The sequence below is a fragment of the Chrysemys picta genome, chromosome 2, assembly GCF_011386835.1.
Source record: "Chrysemys picta bellii isolate R12L10 chromosome 2, ASM1138683v2, whole genome shotgun sequence".
NCBI classification, from domain to species: Eukaryota; Metazoa; Chordata; order Testudines; family Emydidae; genus Chrysemys; species Chrysemys picta.
The window spans coordinates 71,088,423-71,109,271 of NC_088792.1; the positions used below are offsets into that span (position 1 = coordinate 71,088,423).

General features: G+C 40.5%; 1 protein-coding gene across 8 annotated transcripts in view; it reads left to right on the plus strand.

Annotated features, from left to right (window-relative positions):
- KAT2B (lysine acetyltransferase 2B) overlaps nucleotides 1–20,849 on the plus strand; it is a 62,288-nt gene that overhangs the window by 21,386 nt on the left and 20,053 nt on the right. For all 8 annotated transcript variants that reach the window (XM_042840131.2, XM_042840123.2, XM_065583468.1 and 5 more), the window contains 8 exons: nucleotides 327–416; nucleotides 3,954–4,135; nucleotides 5,557–5,748; nucleotides 11,600–11,706; nucleotides 13,577–13,702; nucleotides 17,694–17,830; nucleotides 19,478–19,686; nucleotides 20,539–20,665. In XM_042840131.2, the coding sequence (XP_042696065.2) occupies nucleotides 327–416; nucleotides 3,954–4,135; nucleotides 5,557–5,748; nucleotides 11,600–11,706; nucleotides 13,577–13,702; nucleotides 17,694–17,830; nucleotides 19,478–19,686; nucleotides 20,539–20,665 (1,170 nt within the window). The remainder of the gene's footprint in view (nucleotides 1–326; nucleotides 417–3,953; nucleotides 4,136–5,556; nucleotides 5,749–11,599; nucleotides 11,707–13,576; nucleotides 13,703–17,693; nucleotides 17,831–19,477; nucleotides 19,687–20,538; nucleotides 20,666–20,849) is intronic.

Sequence of the window (20,849 nt, forward strand, 5' to 3'; positions counted from 1 at the left end):
CCAAGTCAGCACCCATTTGGTATGTATTTTCTTTCCAGCCATCAGCAGCATCTTCCTTAATTACAAGTCAGAAGAAGAGCCAGTTGACAATGAAGCTACTTTAGCTGTATACACATGGTCAGAACAGCCTTTCTTGGTGCATTTCAGAGGGCGAAGCAATTAACTCTGAAGTTAATTTAGCTGCAAACTTAATTTATTACATGTACTAGCAAATATTTCAACAATAATAATAATTAATATGTTGTCCCAGTATAAATTTCACTGACTGTCAAATGTTTATATAAAGAGTTAACCATTTAAAAATAAAATTGTTTGTTTTTTGATAGCTTTTGAGGAAATGCATCTTGCAGATGGGAAAACCTGTGGTAGAAGGGTCTTTGGAAAGCCCCCCCTTTGAGAAGCCCAGTATTGAACAGGTAAAACAGAACATGATAATTTTTGTGATCAATGACCCTGCTGCAGTCCACATGAGTGGATTTAGGCAATGTGTGAATATTAGTTCCCTGTATCATTTTGAACAAAGGTGAACCTGAGGTTTGCATGAAGATGATTTCCTCTCCAGCCCTTGGGAAGGGCACTGTGGTTCAGTTATTGAATTATTTTCCAGAGTGGTAGCCGTGTTAGTCTGTATCAGTGAAAACAACGAGGAGTTCTTGTGGCACCTTAGAGACTAACAAATGTATTTGGGTATAAGCTTTCGTGGACTAAAACCCACTTCATCAGATGCATGGAGTGAAAAATACAATAAGCAGTATATATATACAGCACATGAAAAGATGAGAGTTGCCTTACCAAGTGCGGGGGTCATTGCTAACGAGGCCAGTTCAGTTAAGGTGGAAGTGGCCTATTCTCAACAGTTGACAAGAAGGTGTGAGTATCAGCAGAGGGAAAATTATTTTTTGTAGTGACCCATCCACTCCCAGTCTTTATGGTGTCTAGTTTGCAAATTCATAAAGTTAGGCCTGAATAAAGACTGGGAGTGGATGGGTCGGGTGAGGTGGAGTGAGGGCATGGCCTCAGGGAAGGGGTGGAGCGGGGTGGCAAGAGGTGGAGTGAGGTTGAGGCCTTGGGGGAAGGGGCAGAGTAGTGGCAGGGCTTCAGGGTGAAGCAGTGGTGGAGCACCCACCGAGAAAAATTAAAGTCAGCAGCTGTGGTTTAAATAGTAGACTCTCTTAAAGTACCTTTTTCATGTATGTCAGGTCTAATCTTTGTTTATTTTGGTATACTTGGCATTTGAAGTTGAGGATTATAGCACCAGGATGAAATCCTGGCGCTATTGAGATCAGTGGGAGTTTTGCCATCGACTTCAGTGGGGCCAGGATTTCACCCCAGCATTACAAAGCAGAAACAACTGAAAGAAAACCAACAGTAGTTGGTGCCTTTATGAATACATAGGTGGATAGAGAACATACACAGAAACTGAGATTTTGATTCAGCAAGATACATAAGCGTGTGCTTATCCTCAAACACAGGAGCAATTCTGTTAACTTCAGTGAGACTGCTCACATGCTTGAATACTGTACTGAATCAGGGCCTGAATATCTTTCAAGCAATCTGTGGCTTAATGGGAAGTATACTCTTTTATTAAATAGCCTATTTTAAACTGGCACACTGTGTAAATGTTTCTTTGAGTTTAGCTTATCATAACTCAGTAAAATAACACTCTTCACAGTGGCATTCCTTGTTTTTTTTAGGAATAATTAGAGTATACATAATGTTATGTACTAAATTTCTTATTTCAAAAAATAATTAATGTACGTAATGTTATATACTCCTAATCCCTAAATATACATTTTGTACAGAACTTCTTTTTTTAGTAGTAAAGCATTTTAAGTTTTCCTTTTGGTTAATTGGGTTAAGAAATCTCTACAGGTTGATATGAGGGGGTAATTCTCTCTACAGTTTATTTGGAAACAATTTCATGTCAAATGAACAATATTTTCTGGTAAATTCTGGATTGCTATCAAATAATCTAAGTCACACATTAAATTTGCTAAGGCAGCAGTGCTATTTTTTGTTTGTAAGAGTATGAATTGTGGCAGTTTATTTTAATGACACATTTTAATTATCTTTAACTGAGTGTTTATTAAAGGGGTAATATAAAGAGTGCAGTGAAGTGATGTGCATACGCAGTACGGGCAATTCATGAAGAAATAACACACTGTATAAACAGGAGTAAGATAGAAGTACTCCAAGCTCCACCCACAATTCAAAAGTAGCTGGAAGTTTTTGCTTACATGATCAGGAATTAAATATTATTAACGATCTCTCTCCTTAAATCTTCATCTGTAGTCTTCAGCACTAATGCCCATCGGCACTGCTAGTGAGGTGTGTCATTGGTGGGTCTGGGAGTGATGGGGACATGCATGCCACCCTTTTCCCCTCCGTGTGGGTGAGGAGAAGAGGAACAGGGGAACTTAGGCTCCCACTGGTGCCTCTCTTCCCTCTTGGGGGCAAGGGGAGTGGCTTGGCTCAAACAGTGTGTGAATTCTGAGCCTGTCCCACCCTCCCCTGCTGCCATTGAATGATTGGGATGAGGACAGACCCCTTGTTTGGCTCCCTCCTGCAGAGATGGGGAGAAGGAAGGAAGGAAGGGTTGTTTCTGCCCTCTGTTGATCTCCTGAAACCATTTTGGCATTGTTTTGTCATGGGGATGATTGCAGGAAGCTTACATCTCTCCTAGAGCTATTGCTTTAGTCTGTCTGCTGACACCAGAATGCAGAACTGAAATGAATTGCCGTAAAAGGATGTCTTTTCAATCATAAGGAATAGAAACTTTTTTTCTTACGTGAAAACTTAAATTTTGCAGAAACAGGAAAGTGTTGGTATGACTCACCAATGATTGGGTTGGTCTGACCCTGTGAGTTTAATGAATCCACGACTACATGGCACACATACAGTATTGGGGGATACAATCTAGAGACTTTGTTTCTGAAATGCAGACTTCCACCACATCAGCTAACACGTTGATGTATATACTCTTTGCCGGCTAATGCCAGAAGATAGTGACACAACCACAAATATTTAATCAGATCTGAATTCCTTCCAGCAGAAAACAGTGTTACACATACATACTACTATTATTTGACATTTATATTGTGATAACACCTAGAGGCCTGAGCCAGGGCAAGGCTCCATTGTGCTAGGTGCAGTACAAACATATAATGACAGCCCTTGCCTCAAAGAATTTACAATCTGTATCTCTAGGTCGGTGAAGCAAACAGTAAGTGGGCTGAGAGCGGACAACTCAGTAGCAGACAGATTGTGCCAAAACATTCTGCTAAGTTTGCATGCAGTTCTGGCCAGTCAGTAATAGTAATCACAATTGGTCAGCTGGCTAGTCCTTCTCAGATGGCAATACCCTAGCTAGGGTGACCAGACAGCAAGTGTGAAAAATCAGGATGGGGGGTTGGGGGTAATAGGAGTCTATATAAGATCAAGACCCAAAAATCAGGACTGTCCCTATAAAATCGGGACATCTGGTCACCCTAACCCTAGCTAGTATGTTACATGCTTCTCTCAGTCCCATGCCTAAATCTCAGAGCAGTTAATTTCTAACAAGTGAATGTCAGCTTACAAAGAGTACAGCATGGTCATCAACAAAACTGCACATGTTGGGCATCCAAGAAAAAGCACATGACCTTTCCCCAGTAAAAGTTCTATATCATGTGAAGTAAAAGATTTATGTAGCGGTTTATACCCCTTATTATAGGCCAGTCGCTATAGGGAAATAGAATCAAACACACTTGAGCAGGCATGACTTTCCATTTAGCAGAACCAATACTTTAGTTACACCTCTGGCAGGAGCAAATATTTCAAACGACCCAATGTGTATTTTCTCTGTGTTGTAATACAAGTTCTGTTATATTAAAAAAAAAAGTTAGTAGTGCTCACAGGAAAGAAGGTTATACCTAAATTGTTAAATAATCATCACTTTCACCCTCTGTTTTAAGGGAGTGAATAATTTTGTACAGTACAAATTTAGCCACCTACCATCAAAGGAAAGGCAAACGATAGTTGAACTGGCTAAAATGTTTCTAAACCGCATCAATTACTGGCATCTGGAGACACCTTTGCAGCGAAGATTGCGATCTCCTAATGATGACATTGCTGGCTATAAAGTGAACTATACAAGGTAACTATGTTTATATTCAGTTTTCCCTTTCAGAATATAGGCCCTGATTCTGTAGCTAGATGCACCAACAGAGATTTCTTACAACCATTGTCTTTACCTGTAGACCTACTGGCTTCAATGAAGTTCCATGCTGTCATAAGAGGCCCATGCTCTCACTTCTATTTACAGAATTGGGGCTGTATTTAATAATTACTCTTAATCTGATTGGATGCTTCGTGGAATGTCAGGCTTCATTTCATGCACTATAAGTTCATGAAGCTTGTTGTTTAAAAACCTTTTTAAAAAAATTAGAAATCTCAAAGCCTCCGTTTCAAACTAAAGTATGAGAAATGTGCAAATTAATACCATCTTTAAAGATTTGAGAGCAAACTGGTTACCTGGCATTATTAGATTCCTTAAAATGAAAATTCATATGTATATTTTCACTACTTCCATCAGAATTCTAAGGAATGACTTATTGGAAAAAACTAATATATTTTAATTTCTGTAAACTTATATTTCTTAAAAAGTAGTATAGTTGCTTTTTGGATTAACAGCAGAGGTGCTACTTAGTCTTCTATAATAACAACTGCTCTAAGGAGGGGGTTAGAAAGGACTGCAGTTCAAGATCAACAGAGCTCTCCATCCTTACACTGATAATCTTAATTTTATCACTTTTACAAAACTTCAATTCCATCAGCTGTATTAAAGAGGAAAGGCAAAAAGTGTTCAGATAAAAATGAATACTCCTAAGTAAATAAGAATCATTGATACCATAATAGACCACCGTATTCGTAGTCCTTATTCCCCCATCCGTGTTGACATATGTTAGTGTGTATAAATGAGGGAGTATGATACCACATCAAACTTAAATCTTGATTATAAAATTAACTGTTATGCTGCTCTACATAGTCAACTTTACTGCTGCTTAACCCCTTCAGTGCCACAATCCATCCCCTGGAGAGATGTAACACAAAATGCTGTATTTTTATATTGGTCTGCTAATAGAGTATAACAAAATCCTTTATGGAATGAGTCACTTGTAAGTTAATGGAAAAAAGGAGAATATTAGAATGAGATTTAGTGAGAAAAAGTGACTTGGAGAAAGGGAGGGATGGAAAGTTTAGACAGATTTGGTCAGTCCTAATACAAAAGTGACATTCCCCCTGCACATATGCTATGATAGGGTATGTCTGATATGCTCCCTCATTCAGCAGCAAGAGTGTTTTACAGGGTCTGAAGGTTAGAGAGAGTTTGGGAAGATCATGAAAGGAGTTACCCATTTTTCAGAGAAATGGCAGACCATGCAAGTGCTACTTTGCTATGTGTGCAGGGGACCTAACCTGGATTTGTATAGTCATTTAATCTTCTTTTGTTGCTAGTGGTTTTGACACATCAGGTTATTCCCAGGTAGAGGTAATTATCTGGCTTTTTTGCTGCAGGTGGCTGTGTTACTGCAATGTTCCCCAGTTCTGTGACAGTCTACCTCGATACGAAACCACACAGGTCTTTGGGAGAACTCTGCTACGCTCTGTCTTTACTGTTATGAGACGGCAACTCCTGGAGCAGGCTAGACAGGAAAAAGACAAGCTTCCTCAAGAGAAACGAACACTAATCCTCACCCATTTTCCAAAGTAAGGAGTAACTGCTCATCTTCCTTTAAGATTGTTAACTAGCAAAACGCAATTTTGTCTTGAGATGCAAAAATGCTTGTTAGAACAACTAACTGGTTACATCTGCAACAGAAAGACTATTTACTCCGATGTTCAATGACACATAGATGTTACACCAGCCCTCTGCTGTCACTTGCACTACATGTAATCATTTAGTACATTCATACCTTCTAGGTATATTTAATACAGTGGCTGTATCTCTTTGAGATGGAGTTTTGTTTTATACGTGGGGCTGTTTTTGTTGCCAGAGGGGTTGCTCTCACTTTGTACTGGAATTTATGATTGGACACTGTTTCTGTTTCTTTTTCCTTTTCTTTAGACCACATAAGTATCTAAGGGCACGTCTACACTACTGCGCTATGTTGGCGCAGCTGCATCGTGTCTGGTGAAGATGTGCTATGGCAATGGGAGAGTGCTCAGCATAATTACTCTACCTCCGTGTGAGTTGGAAGTTATGTTGGCGGAAGAGCATCTCCCACTGACATAGCGTGGTGTCGACAGCACTTTAAGTCGATGTAACTTGCGTTGCTCAAGGGGGTGTCGTTTTCATAACCCTGAGCGATATAAATTACATTGACTTAAGCGGCAGTGTAGACCAGCCCTAAGGAGTACAATAGATTTGTTCTCTATTAGTTTGTTTAGCTCTGCATCTTTCTATGCTCTCTCAGACAGAAGTTGGTCAAATAAAAAGTAGTGGCTTATCTACCTTGTCTCTCTCAGCGAAGAGCTGTCAAATGCTAGCATGGATTAACACTAACAGGAGTAAAGAGCAATATAAACCCTCCTTGGTTAGTAAGGGCCAGATTGTGGTACCTCTTACTCATATTGAATATTACCTTTCATTACATTGAAGTCAGTGGAACTGCTTGTGGAGTTAAGGTATTTCTCAGGAAGGGAAAGGGGATCACAATCTGGCTCCTAAAGTAAGATGGTATTCTACTAAATAGGGAGCAGATCTCTGGATCAAGAAGGTGCCCTGTTTAGATAGTTATGGTTCTAACCCAAATTGTACTAGGCTTGGTGGAAATTTAATTTGAAAAGCATTTTTATCTCTGCAACTTCTTGATTTTTCTAAGAAAAGCATGTACAAAAGATGTGTGAGAAGTATGAATGGACTAGTAAACCTTTTATACACTATACTCCTGCTCTGAATTATTTTTCTACTCTATCTCCCTCTGCTACTTAGACTTAGTTCATTCTGCAAGCTACAGTTTAGAATACTGAACTAATTCTTATTTTCAAAGCGACGTTCTCAGCAGTCAAACCCTGTATGGTCCACTTGTACTTTGTTCAACAATGTCTCCACATGTGGTGGGTAAGCACGTGTGCCTTAGAAGCGATCTTTGAGGGATTTGTAATGTGATTTAGTTATAATTATAACGTAAGTGTTCTAGAGCAACATTTCTCAAATGTGGCCACCAGGGGCTTTTCGTGTGACCACAGCCTCCTGGGTGGTGATGGGGGGGAGGGGCAAAGCAGTGGCCCCTCCCAGGGCTGCCAGTAGGGGTTGCGCCCTGTCCCCCTCTGGAGCCACAAATGCTGGAGGAACAGGCAGGTGGTGGGGCTCGGGCTTCAGATCTGGGGTGGCAGGCAGCAGGCTCCTGCCGTGTGGCAGCGGGCTCCATCCCCTGGCCACGGGCTTTGAGCCCTCACTCTGGCCCCATGCTCAACCCCCCACCCCAACCTGTTGCTTCCTCTGGCCCCAGGCTCTGGCCATGTGCTCTGACCCCCAGCCGCAGGGTTTTGGACTCCACCCATGGTGCCACGCAGTCCAGCCCCGGCCCCCAGGCATGTGGCAGTGACTGCCGACCCCAAGCTCACCACCCCTCCACATTGCCCCTGGCCCCCACTGCGTCCTCCGGCACTGGACTCTTTGGGCTGTGCAGCTGCAGGGCTCTGGTCCCCGGACTCACCCCATATCATCCCTGGCCCCAAGCTGCCTCCCTACCCTCCTCCCTGTCCAGGTCTTAATTTGTCCCCCAGCTTGCCAGGGCTGAGTAAGTCCGTTGTGAAAAATGATGTTTGTTTGTTTGTTAATATCACTTTTCACTACCTCCCTGCTAGCTAGCAAGTCTGCTGCTGTGAAAAGTGATATTAACAAAATACAAATATCACTTTTCACACAAACAGACTTACTAGCTAGTAAGTCTTAAAAAAATAATCAACCAAAAGAAACAGCAACAAAAAGGGACAAGAACACACAAAACACATTATTTGGTCCAATAAAGAACAGAGAAAACTGTACATTATTTTTATTATTGTCTGTGAAAAAGCCCTACATAAATAAATTACAATGATTTGGACATGTATCTGTGCATATTTATTTGTTTTTCCTAAACTTAATTAAGTATTTTAGGAAAAATTGTCAGAACGGCCACTGGCAATACTTGCACTCTAGGCCACCAAAAAATTTCTTGTGAGAACCCCTGGGTACATTTACACAGCAATAAAAGACCTGTGGCACAGCTGCTGCTGGCCCAGGTCAGCTGGACTCAGCCTTGCAGGGCTTGGGCTGTGGGGCTATAAAATGGCAGTGTAGACATCGAGCCTGGACTTCAGCCCAAGCCTGAGAGACCCTGTGAGGGGGTGGGTCTCAGAGCCTTGGTCCCCAGCCCAAATGTCTACACTGCTATTTTTATCTCTGCAGCTTGAGCCCCACGAGCAAGAGTCTGCTGACTCAGGCTCCGAGACTCAGCGCCATGGGATTCTTATTGCAGTGTAGACGTACCCAGAGGTTATTGTTTTCTTAACCAAGATAATATTGTAATATTAAAAAAAAAAGTAGGAGGGTTAATTCAGAAGTATTTTCTGAGGTACAAGTTTAAAGTCCTTTTGACACAATGACACAATGTAAGTATACACATGTTATATCTGTGGGCGTCTAGGCAATGAGGGGAGTACAAGGACCATTGTGTACTGGGCAGGTACATACAATATTTCTGACACCTATAAACAGCCTAGACTAGACTTTAACTTGTGGTTATGCTCACTGTCAGTGTGACTGAAAAATGGTTGGGGGGGTCTCAACCGCTTAAAACGTTATATAGCCATTTTCAATTATAGTGGATATCAGCTAACTCCCCATGTGCCGTATATGTGTATAAATGTACTATGTATAAAATACAATCCTGGGACTCAGTCCTCCAAACCCTTATTGAGCAGTCCTTACTCATAGATTCATCACTTTGTTTTCTGTTTGTTTTTTTTAAAGCCGGAAGCGCTCATTAGATCGTCTACCCTGCCCTCCTGTATAACACAGGCCATTAAATTTCTCCCAGTTATCCTTAGTTTGAACCCCATAATTCGTATTTGACCAAAGCACATTGTCCAGAAAGGCATCCAGTTTGGATTTGAAGACATCAAGAGATGGTGAATCCATCACAGCTCTTGGGGCTTTGTTCCAATGGTTATTCACCCACATTGTTAAAAATGTGGGCCTTATTTCTAGTGGCTGGCTTCAGCGTCCAGCCATTGGTTCTTGTTGTGCTAAAGAGCCTTATGTACCTGCTATTTAAACCCAATCCAGTCATTAAAACACCACGATCAAGTCACTTCTCAATCTTCTTAACAGAAGTCCTGGGTTCTGTTTCTGGCTCTGCCCCTGACTTGCTGTGTGATCTTGGGCCAGTCACTTTTCCTCTCTGGGCCTCTGTTTCTTCCCCCTCCCACCCCCCGCTTTCTCTCTCTCTTGTCTATTTAGCTTATAAACTCCTGGGAGCAGGGACTGTTTCTAATTGTGTGTATGTGCAGCACCTAGCGCAGTGGATCCTGATATCACTTGGGGCCTCTAGATGCTAATGTAATACAAATAATAATTATACATTATAATTATTAATAATGTTTGTTATTATGGTCCTTCCTTTTTTCAGTAATAACAAGGGTTAAAACTGGACTGAGGTTTCAGGAGGGATGGGTAGCCTTTAATACTCAGTGCTTCTATACAGCTATTGATCTGGAACTTGCAAAGCACGGTGCAAAGGTAGTTAGTCTCATTATCTGCCTATTTTACAGTGGGGAGACTGAGCCACAGATATGGGAAAGGAGGTGGGAAAGCAGAGCTGGGAACTGAATTGGCCATGATGATCTAGGTTCTTATTTCAGTGAGATATCACTTGGGAACTGAGTGGTGTCTGTGTCCACTGTCTAGTGTCTGGGACTGTGTACATGTGCATATCTATATGTGTGTGTGTGGACGGGGAAGGTGGTTTGGGTTTTAAACTAATACAATCAGATGGTCTTCCAGCATTAAAACCTATCAACAGTCCAGCTGCATTTACTCCCAAAGTCCTTCTGAAATCTTGTATTTGCTGTGGTTATAGTGGACACTGGAGATGAGAGTAGTTGAGGTTGAAGAAGGAAGGACATGGACTAACAATCGCATCTTCAGCCTTTTTTCTTAGTGCCCTTGGCAGCACTTTACATAGTCAGTATCACTGAATCTCCTGCAAAGTCAGTTTCCCTGTTGTTTTGTGAGGTCTCTTACACCGGGATATGGCAGAGAAAAACATTTACAAACAAAAAATGAGGTAGTAAAACCACAAAAGGTGGCAGGGGGACCTTGGGACAGCAGCTGCAACTATTTTTAATCCTCTTTTGAAACTGCCTAGGTTACTGGTTTGACCTTTAAAGCCTCAGGGAAATTCACCCCTGGATCCTGAGTCAGTTTCACTGATTTATCACTCAAATGATCACATTTGATTTCAGCTGGCCATTTCACATAAATAAGGATTTGTCTAGAGTGTGTGGTGTCAAGCTTCTGGCCTCTAAAAACCCTTCCGTGTTTCACAGGATATGACTGCACTGCAGGGGGCGTTGTTCCCAGGATGGGGACGGACGGACAGATAGACGCACACATGCGCGCGCGCACACACACCCCAACCAAGCTAACACACTAAAAGTCACAATATGGCCATGGAGGCATGGGTAGCAGCTCAAGCCAGCCACCTGAGTACAGTGCTGTCTGAGATCCCTGCTGCATAATCTGGTGTCTAGCCTGTGCCATTGTCGTCTCACTGCCATTTTTAGCACGCTAGTTCAGTGAAAACTTGTGCATGTATGTGTAACAGAGCTAGGAATTCCACGGCCCAGCTTCAGTGTAGACCTATCCAGAGGGTGTGCAGCTGTCTGAGCTATGAAAGGGAATTGATGTAGTGATCCTGTGAAGGCATGCTGGATGTTCTGATGTGTAACACTGAGTGTTATGATTGTGAGACATTCCATAAAAGAGTGTAAAGTAAGTTCATTTTTTCTAAACATACACACGAATTTTTTACATGTCATATAAGCACTAGGTGCAATTACACACTTACATGGAAGTGTTTTCATAAGACCGATGTAAATGGCTAGTGCTATTGGGATTTTTGTACATGAACATGAAAGTAAGAATGCAAACTCATGCTAAATACTAGATTTTTCAGAATTAATAGGAAATAAATTTCTTGCAGTTGCATAAGACCAACACACTCTTGCTTGTCAACACACAGCTTTCCTATTAATGCCCTCACTTGTGCTATGTAAATGTAGTATGCCACCTGTGATCGAAAAAAGTTTTAGTAGAGGAAACATTTGCATCTAGTTAAGGTATATAACCTCAGGTTTTACATGTTCATCATGGGTATTTTATTAAAAAATTTTTTTAAAAACTATCCAGCAATGTTCAGTTGTAGAATCACCAGGTTCTCCAGTTTCTTCATTCTGTATTCAAAAGATTTTAATGAAAGTTTTAAATGATTATTCTGAAGGAAGGCCTATCTTCCTTTGGGTAGTAGTAATTCTTTGGTGTTTAATATTGCCTCTATATTTCTACATCTAGGTTTCTATCCATGCTAGAGGAAGAGGTGTATAGTCAGAATTCTCCTATTTGGGATCAGGATTTCATGGTGTCCTCTTCTCGAACTGGCCAGCTAGGAATCCAAACAGGTAATCTGCATTTAGGACAGGGTCAGGGAGAGACTGTATAAAGAACACAATAAATCTGCAAAATCTTCCACTGAGAGAAAATGGTGTAATTGTAAGCAGGCAGTACTGGAAATGCAGATTTATATGGCAGCTTCTGCTGAAACCGATAGCCTGAATATCAGTCCATGTCCAGATGTACACAGGAAGCAGTCTCTCTGGTTCCTCATGGAATGATGAAATACTCTCCTCTGCAAAGGCATACAACTGGTGTCTTATCTCAGAACATTTTCTATCTTGTTGCTGTAATACGTACTTTAGCTGTCTTGTTTTTTTAGAGCTCCCTCAAGCATTGCCTGGTGTCCATTGACACATCCTGCCCTATACCAGCTGTTCATCAGCTCAGTTCAGAGGAATGCTTTCTCCCAGTCACCGCTCCCCAAAAGTCTACTCATGGCTGTATCACAGAAGCAGCACTTATAAATTTCCGGGGGAATCTGGAAAAGATGTATCTGTTTGTAAAATATTTAAAATCCATTCATACTGCTCAGTAGTCTGTCTATCTACTAGACTACCAAAGTTAGGGTTGGGGATATTGAAGCATCTGATGTATCTTTTCCTGACTGTCAACTGGGGAAGCATTGTGTGTGTCTGATAATGGGGCTTTTACCACATATTAGGGCCCTTCTATTGGGACAGGCATGTAACTTTGAGTAATTCCTAGTTTCTAACTAGTATCCAATCATATATGGGCATTGCAAGGTTGGGGTGGAAGACCCATGTTGAAAAATATATCTATAAAAATAGGTAAATTGTTAACGGGCCAAGTGAAATTAGACTAAGCTGTCCCCCACCTCCACCTAATCCATCCTATTTATGACTGATATAAGAGAGCACTAAATGTATCTTGGTTACAGAGGCCATTTCATCAGCTAATCTTCAGTAAACTTCAAATTTTGACCTATACTCCTCCGGTGTCAAAGTAGCCAGGTTCTTCCCATGTGAATGCTTCAGAAAACAATTAAAAGGGTGCCTGTTGCTTTTAAGGACATAACAGTAAGGGTTTACAAAGAGAGAGACTGCATGTGTCCAGTTTCCAAGGAACCTCCTTGTCAGAAAATGATTAGTGGCACTAAACAAATCTGAGCATGTGGCATTAAATATATTTTAGTAGGGGTGGAGAAGTGTGGGGGTTTTATTTTGAAAAATAATTGTATAGCTTTAAGTGGTGCCACCAGAGTAATTTTCATTGGATTTGGTTTGGGTAGCATGTTCATAGAATCATAGCAATGTAGGGCTGGAAGGGATGTCAACAAGTCATCAAGTCCAGCCCCATGCACTGAGGCAAGACCAAGTAGAATAAGGGAGTGCACTTTAGTGAAATCGTACATCTTTTCCTAGAAGACCCTTGAGAACTAGCTGCTAATCGTTTCTTGACATGGCAGAATGCCAGCTAGCTAGGTAGGTATGTTGAGGAAGCCCATTTTTACTAGCATTTGCACAACACTGCAGAGGAATAAAGCCTGACATTGGCAGTGGAGTAAAATTAACTCTGTAATACAATGGAAAGGTGTTAGAGCTATATTTGTTACCTGGAAGCTTTTAGAAAATATAGTTCATAAATCCCCACCTGCTCACCACGGAATGTGGCTTGCTGTGCAGTGTCAAATTTTAAAATACAATAAAAGAAATCAGAATAAAAAAACTCTTCTAAAAATATATACAATAGCATTCTTTACCCTGGTTTTTGATTGTACTACATAACATAGAGTGCTGTTGAAAACCCACTGGATACTCGCTACCAGTGTAACTCTTTGAAGTTGTTTGTTCTTCCAGTCAGTGTTGTGGTGAATTCTAACGTCTTGAACATTCTTTCTCTTTTATATTGTTGCAGTTATCAGTCCTCCCCCTGTGGCAAGGTCTGTTTCATATAGTGCAAGTCCTTCATCTCTAGAACAACCCAACAGTGGAAGTCTGAGTCCTGCTTGCAAAGTTTCTTCTTGCCATGACCCAGCTCTAGGTAACTTGAAAGAAAGTTGATCTTGTCTTCTGTTCAGCCTAATTATCACAACATGGTTTTATGTTGTGTCAAGCCTATAGTTTTCTTTGTTTTTAATAGCTGTGGCATAGCTGAAATCTCCAGATCTTGTTCCTTGGGGGATGGGGAAAAAACAAGTCAACTTTAAAGAATCGGTGTCCTTTCTAATGTAGACAAATTATAGCATAGCATTCACCACATGTTGAACTCTGGGGCATAGAGCCACCCTAATGGAAAGCAAAATGATGTCCAGTTTAGTTCAAGCTCCCAGTTATTTACTAGACCATTGTTTTGTTTACAGACATGATTTAAAACTCCCATGTTAATCCAGAAGAAAAAAATCAAAGGTGACCCAAAATTCTTTTTTGAAAAATGAGGCAATTTTAGGGTCACATGTGTAATGTTCCAAGTAGTAGGAAGCAGAGGAATATCAGCACATAACTGTTTATGAACTTGCTTTTTTCTTGTAGTTTAAAGTCCTTTGAAGTCATGTTACCCGCTTTCATTCCACTGCTGTGCTCCAACATGTATCAGCGTAAGCTATTTGAGTTACAAAATGAAACAATTAAAAAAGCAACAACCAAAAATATTTGCAACACAATAAAAAAAATCTTAACCCAGACCCCTTCCCTTCATATGTTGTCTCTGTGCTCCAGAGTGTTTACTTGAAAGCTGTAACATCTGAGTGTGATGCTTATTGGGGCATCGTAGCAGAGTGGAAGCCAGAGAACTGTGACCTAACACAAATAAAAGATAAATTTACAATTAGCCATATAGTGGAAAATCTCTGCCCCATGCTATTTGGGAGATTCAGCATTTAACTCATTTTAAAAACAGTCTTCAGTCTGCCTTTACTACATTGCATCTCAGTCTATAATTAACACCAGTGTTATTTCTATTGTATTTTGATTGGGAGTTTTAATATCTTGGTTTCTTAAAGTTACATATGGTTGAAATGTATATACTGTCAGACCAGCTGTACTTTTGTTCCCACAATGAGTTAAAAAACGTCAATAGTGGATATTTAGTTCTAAGGTAGCACAACATGTAAGACATAACTAGCTTCACTTTTATATCAAGTTTTGGATAAAATTACTTGAGTTAATTTTTTAAAGGGAAGTGGATTTAGTGAACTTTTGATGTTTTGAAGAAAATGGCAAAAATATGTACTATTGGTAGGGCCCTACCAAAGTCACAATCCATTTTGGTCAATTTCACGGTCATAGGATTTTAAAAATCATAAATGTCATGATTTCAGCTATTTAAATCTGAAATTTCACGGTGTTGTAATTGTAGGGGTCCTGATCCAAAAAGGAGTTTGGGGGGGAGGGGTGTCACAAGGTTATTGTTGGGATGGTTGTGTTACTGCTACCCTTACTTCTGCACTGCGGCAGCGCAGCCTTCAGAGATAGGCAGCTGGAGAGCGGCGGCTACTGGCCAGGAGCCCAGCTCTGAAGGCAGAGCTGTTGCCAGCAGCAGCGCAGAAGTAAGGGTGGCACGGTATGGTATTGCCACCCTTACTACTGCACTGCTGTGTGCAGAGCTGGGCCCTCAGTCAGCGTCTGCCACTCTCTGGCTTCCCAGCTCTGCAGGCAGCAGTGCAGAAGTAAGGATGACATGGTATAGTATTGCCACCCTTACTTCTGTGCTGCTGCTTGCGGGGCGCTGCCTTCAGACCTGGGCACACAGCCAACAGCCGCTGCTCTCTGGCCGCCTAGCTCTGAAGGCAGCGCAGAAGTAAGGGTGGCAATACTATGATCCCCCTAAAATAATTTTCTGATCCCCTGCAACTCCCTTTTGGGTTCAGGACTCCCAATTTGAGAAATGCTGGTCTCCCCTGTGAAATCTGTACAGTATAGGGTAAAAGCACACAAAACACCAGATTTCATGGGGGGAGACCAGATTTCACGGTCCGTGATGCGTTTTTCATGGCCATGAATTCGGTAGGGCCCTAACTATTGGCTCCTGAGCGTGGGCAGCTTTTCAGAACTTTTCTGTGATTGTGCTAATTCACCATTCACTTTATTGGGGTTTCTTGTCATCCCCAAATGCACATAACAGTGTTAGTTCAAGTCTGTGAGGTTGATGTGATTTCAAGATGATGGCAGTACAAATCTCTGAAGAGGACATTGTGATGATGAGAGGCAAAATGGTTTTAATGTGAATTTATGGAGATAAAATAGTGCAAGCAAATGTATGTATGTCCTCAAGTCAGTGCTGACATTCCAGCATAAAGGCAATGTTGCACTGATGATGTTTACATCTGATAATTTGATATAAACAAACATACCAGTGACATTTCTTTCTATTTCTAGGTTTTAAAAAAAAATGAAATTATATACAAGCACCAGAATCTAGGACTAATGTTAGAATGCAAACCAACTAAAGCAAGAACATGGTCTAAGTTGATGATTCATAACCTAGTCCCATAGTGCTTAGACACACAACATGCTGCCAACAACAATAGGAGAAGATTAAAGTGTAGATAAAGGCAAACAAGCAATTATTAAACTGACATCATTGGGGTATCCTCTCAAGGACTTTCATATTTAAGCAGTTAATACTGCAAATCAAAATATGTTTATTTTTTAAATGCCAGCCTTGCAAATGCAGCATGGGACCTGAAAGCTAAGCTCTTTTCTTCCTGTCTGTTACACAAGTAATAGATTATGCAGCTGGAATTTAGCTGCCAGATTTGTAGATGGTACATGAGTGAGAAAAGAATCCAGCTCGGTCTTAAATAGCTATACTGTCTCTAGTGCAGAGTGAAAATTTGTTTTGGTCAGTGAAGCCAGGCAGTGAGCAGCTAGGTTGAGTTAGAGAAGGTGCCATTTTTAGTCACGCCTCATACCATAACTACAGGTTAAATAGCAGTGGGAAGAGATTTAATCATTATGGGACAGGTTTGTGGAGAGAGAATTGTTTTCAGTGCTGTGTGCTTTTATTTGTAAAAGTGGCTTCCTGAGGTGAGTATTGCTCAGAGCCATAACTAGGCATTTTAGCGCCTGGGGTGAGCAAGTATATTTGCAGCCCCTAGTGGTAATGCGTGAAGGAGCATATGGGGTCATGTGCACCCTTTCCCCCCCCCCCCAGATTTCTGCCATCCATTTAACACACAGGTTTTCAAACTGTGGGGCATGCCCAGTTTGAAAACCGTTGGCTCCTTCCAGGAGCTAGTGGATTGGACGCTGGATCCTGCCAGGAGCCTGTGGTGGAAGCTGCCCGGCCCGTTCAGGCTCCTGGCTCTCTGCGGTGTGGGTGCCAAGGTGCTGTTGGTTCTGCCCTGCCCCGCCCCCTGGCTGTCAGCAGCAGAGCCAGGAGCACCAGGGTAATGGTACCTGTAGTGTGCCCCATCCATATTGAACAAGGAATAGAGTCTGAGATTCAAACTCTGACCTGCACCTTGGCAGTACATTGCTGTGCTCTTTCTGTTGCTAATTTTTCTGCATTTTTAGAACTTTCTTTCATCCTAAACTTTTCAGCTTTTAATAAATAAATGTTTCTTTTCTCAGGTACCCCCCTCTAACCAACTTCTTTGTCTTTTTTTTTTTTTTTAATTAGGTGGCTCTTGGGAACATGAGCTGCCTGCATTAGTTCAGTGGTAGCTCAGATGCAACTTAAGCGTATAGTTTGGTTTCTTAGCAAGACTTGTAATGATTTCCTAGGGCTCTGAGTAATGGATTCATGCCTAGTACAGACTTATTAACATAAAATTTATCACATCAGTACTGTGAATTGTAAAACTGACTTCTGGCATTGCTGAAAAAGCACCTCAAATCTTAGTTCATTTACAGAAATCAATTACATTAGGAAAGTGATTAACTGCCGGCTTGTACTTGCTTTGATCCACTGCAGCGTTCACTAGGCTAATTTCTTGCTGCTTTTGTCTTATAAATGGAATATGTTCTGTGTCTGTGGCAACCTGTTTGGCCTTTAAATTATCCTTTCTTTTTGTTCTGATTTGATTGTGTAGGAGAGAAGAGAAAGAACACTGAACCTTATTCTCAGGAAGATTCAAAAAGGCCCAGAGTTGTAGGAGATATTCCTATTGAATTGATCAATGAAGTGATGTCAACAATTACTGATCCAGCTGCGATGCTGGGGCCAGAGGTGAGAAATGTAGACCTGGCAATATTGATGGTTCACTTTTGTAACCATTACAATACAAACAGGATAATATAAACTACTAGAATTTAAGGATCCATTATAATTATCATGCCTTGTTTCTCTTTACTTAACATGAAGGAAAATATTTGGTCCCTTTCTCAAATGAAAGGCATTGTTTGACAGAACAATAAATAGAGAGTAAAAAAAAATCTGTTATGTAATATGTACCGCTTACAAAGACACTGATACCAGAAATGCTTCAGCAACTCAGATTGCTCACAGCTTGTTTTACAAGGTACTTTTACTACAGAGGAGTTCTATAATACTTCATTATTAATTGCAGATGTTTCATATTTTCTCTTGTTACTTTAAGACGTGGGTGAAGTTAGTACAAATCTTGTAGCAGAATATTAGATTCAGATTTGAAACTTCCGCCAATGACAGCAGGGCCAATTTTCCTTTAGTGAATATGTAGATGTGCAGAGGCTCAAAAATGAAACAACTTCTTTGCTTTTTCTCCTATAGCTTTTTCCTTAACTGAGGGGGGACCCGGGAGACTGAATTGCATTCTACCCTTTTTCTACATTAGCATACACACCACAACATTGCACACATTTTTGGTTTGCATTGCCGGCTCTTCCTTCTCCTCACTCTCCTCCTGATTATGTTTTGCCAGTCTTTCATATTTGCCAAGTTTCGCAGAAGATTTGGAGCTTTTACAAGGTTCTTACCCAAATTTTGTAATCTGATTGATGGGTATGTTCATTGTGAATGTTGGAACAATCAGGACTCAGGGCCTGGCAGTGACTGGATGCTCAGCAGCTAAACTTTGCTCTGGAAAGCAAACAATGCATGGAAGTCTGGTCGAGTGCAAAATAAAAGTTACTGTGGGCACAACTGTAATTAGTGACAATCCTATGTCTGTAGTGTGTTAGTTCCAACTATGCAAATAAGTATGTGGGTTTTCCCAGACAGCATTAGAAATATTTTAGTATTCAGAAACTATCTTTAACCTTTTCTTTTTCTTTTTCTTTTTCTTTTCATCACATTCTAAAGGATAGGTGGTTGGGAGTACTTCAGGCTTGTTTACTATGAGTAACTATGATGAGCTTTCATTACCTGTTCATTTAATTCACCATGATAAAGCTAAAAATTTAAAAACAAAATATAGCCACAATTTTAATAGGACCCACAAAAAGTATTTTTTCCAGTATTGCTAGAGAAGCAATTAACAGATACTATTTTCAGACTTCCTCAGTAGATGCCAATGTAAAAGCAAAAACGTTTGGGCATGGTAAGGTGTTATACAAGTAGAAGTTGCTAAACAAGTTGGCTGTATTAATTTCCACTCTATTCAGATATAGACACACAATTGCCAGATTTTAGAAGCAAAATTAGAAGGAAATGAAAATGTTGTTTTCAAATTCTTAAGATAGTTGTGTAATCATGGAAAGTAATAAAATCAAAACTCTGTCAGGCTTATTGGCAGAGTTACTTTATATTTAATACACAGAGGCAGCTCTGTTTGTAAAAGGATGAATGGGAGACTTGGAACATTTCTTGATTGTCCTGTTGATAGATGTGAAATTAAGACCAATATCTCCTCAGACTCTCTCAAATGTATTTTTGTTCCCCTCTTGCACGACACAGACTAACTTTCTGTCAGCACATTCAGCCCGGGATGAAGCAGCAAGACTAGAAGAGCGTCGGGGAGTGATTGAATTTCACGTAGTTGGAAATTCCCTGAACCAGAAGCCAAACAAAAAGATTATGATGTGGCTAGTTGGTTTACAGAATGTATTCTCCCATCAGCTACCCAGAATGCCAAAGGAGTACATTACACGCCTGGTTTTTGATCCGTTAGTATCTTCTTTCTGATGTATGAGAGTCTGTAATGTGCGGTAGATAGACAGGAAAGGATCAATTTACAGGACAAAAAGGACAGAAAGCATGTCTGTTCTATGCTTGCTTTATTATTTCAAACAGAGATTGAGCCTGGCAAATATATCGGGTTGCTACTTTCCAAATTTACTGAATATAGATATCATCAGAAGGTGTGAGAAATCTGGAAATAATCTTTATTTTTGCTGTTATAAAAGTTAAAGATTAATAGCACTGGTTATTGGCTAGTGCAGGGAATGGATGCAGTGCAAATTTTCCAGACCTTGAAGTTTGCAATAAAATTCTTGAACCTTGCCATAAACAGTTATGAAGGGTTTACTGATGGCAGTCTTGTCCTTTTAACTGCTAGCACATGGTGTAAGTGCTGCTGAAATGGATATTTCTTCTGGTTTTTGCATACTTTTGAGAATAGATGCTTAGAAATACCTATAATAATTGACTGCCTGATCACCTATGCTGGAAATTGATCACTTAAGCTATGTAGAATGCACACATGGAATCAGGCATCTGGTAGTAAAGGCTGAATGTCCTGAAGGTCTGTTAATCTCTTATTTAGCCAGGGTAAAGTCATGATAAGAAATGCAACATAACTGTATAACTTATAGTGACAAAGGCAAGAAAACTCTTTGAGGCTTTTTACAGTAGATGCAGAACATGATGTTAGTTAAATCAGCAACTGTTCTATAGATACAAGCAATTGGTTTAGACATTTATAATTGCTTTTGGAAAGCAAAGAATAAATTTCTGAGGGAAAGATGGCACCTGTGCTATGCCCATGAACTAAGGCTGTCATTATTTTATGCATTCAGAAAACACAAGACCCTTGCATTAATAAAAGATGGTCGTGTGATTGGTGGTATCTGTTTCCGGATGTTCCCATCTCAAGGATTTACGGAGATTGTTTTCTGTGCTGTGACTTCTAATGAACAAGTCAAGGTAAAGACAATATTATTGTACAGTTGATTAAGTCTATTTGAGTTCTGCGGGGCCAGAACTCACTAATGGATCATAGTCATAATTTTAGAATCATCTTCTCACTTCCCTTTCCTGTTCAGGAATACTTGGCGATATATTTAACACACAAAGCAATTCAACTGCCTAAAAATGTTATAGATCTGAG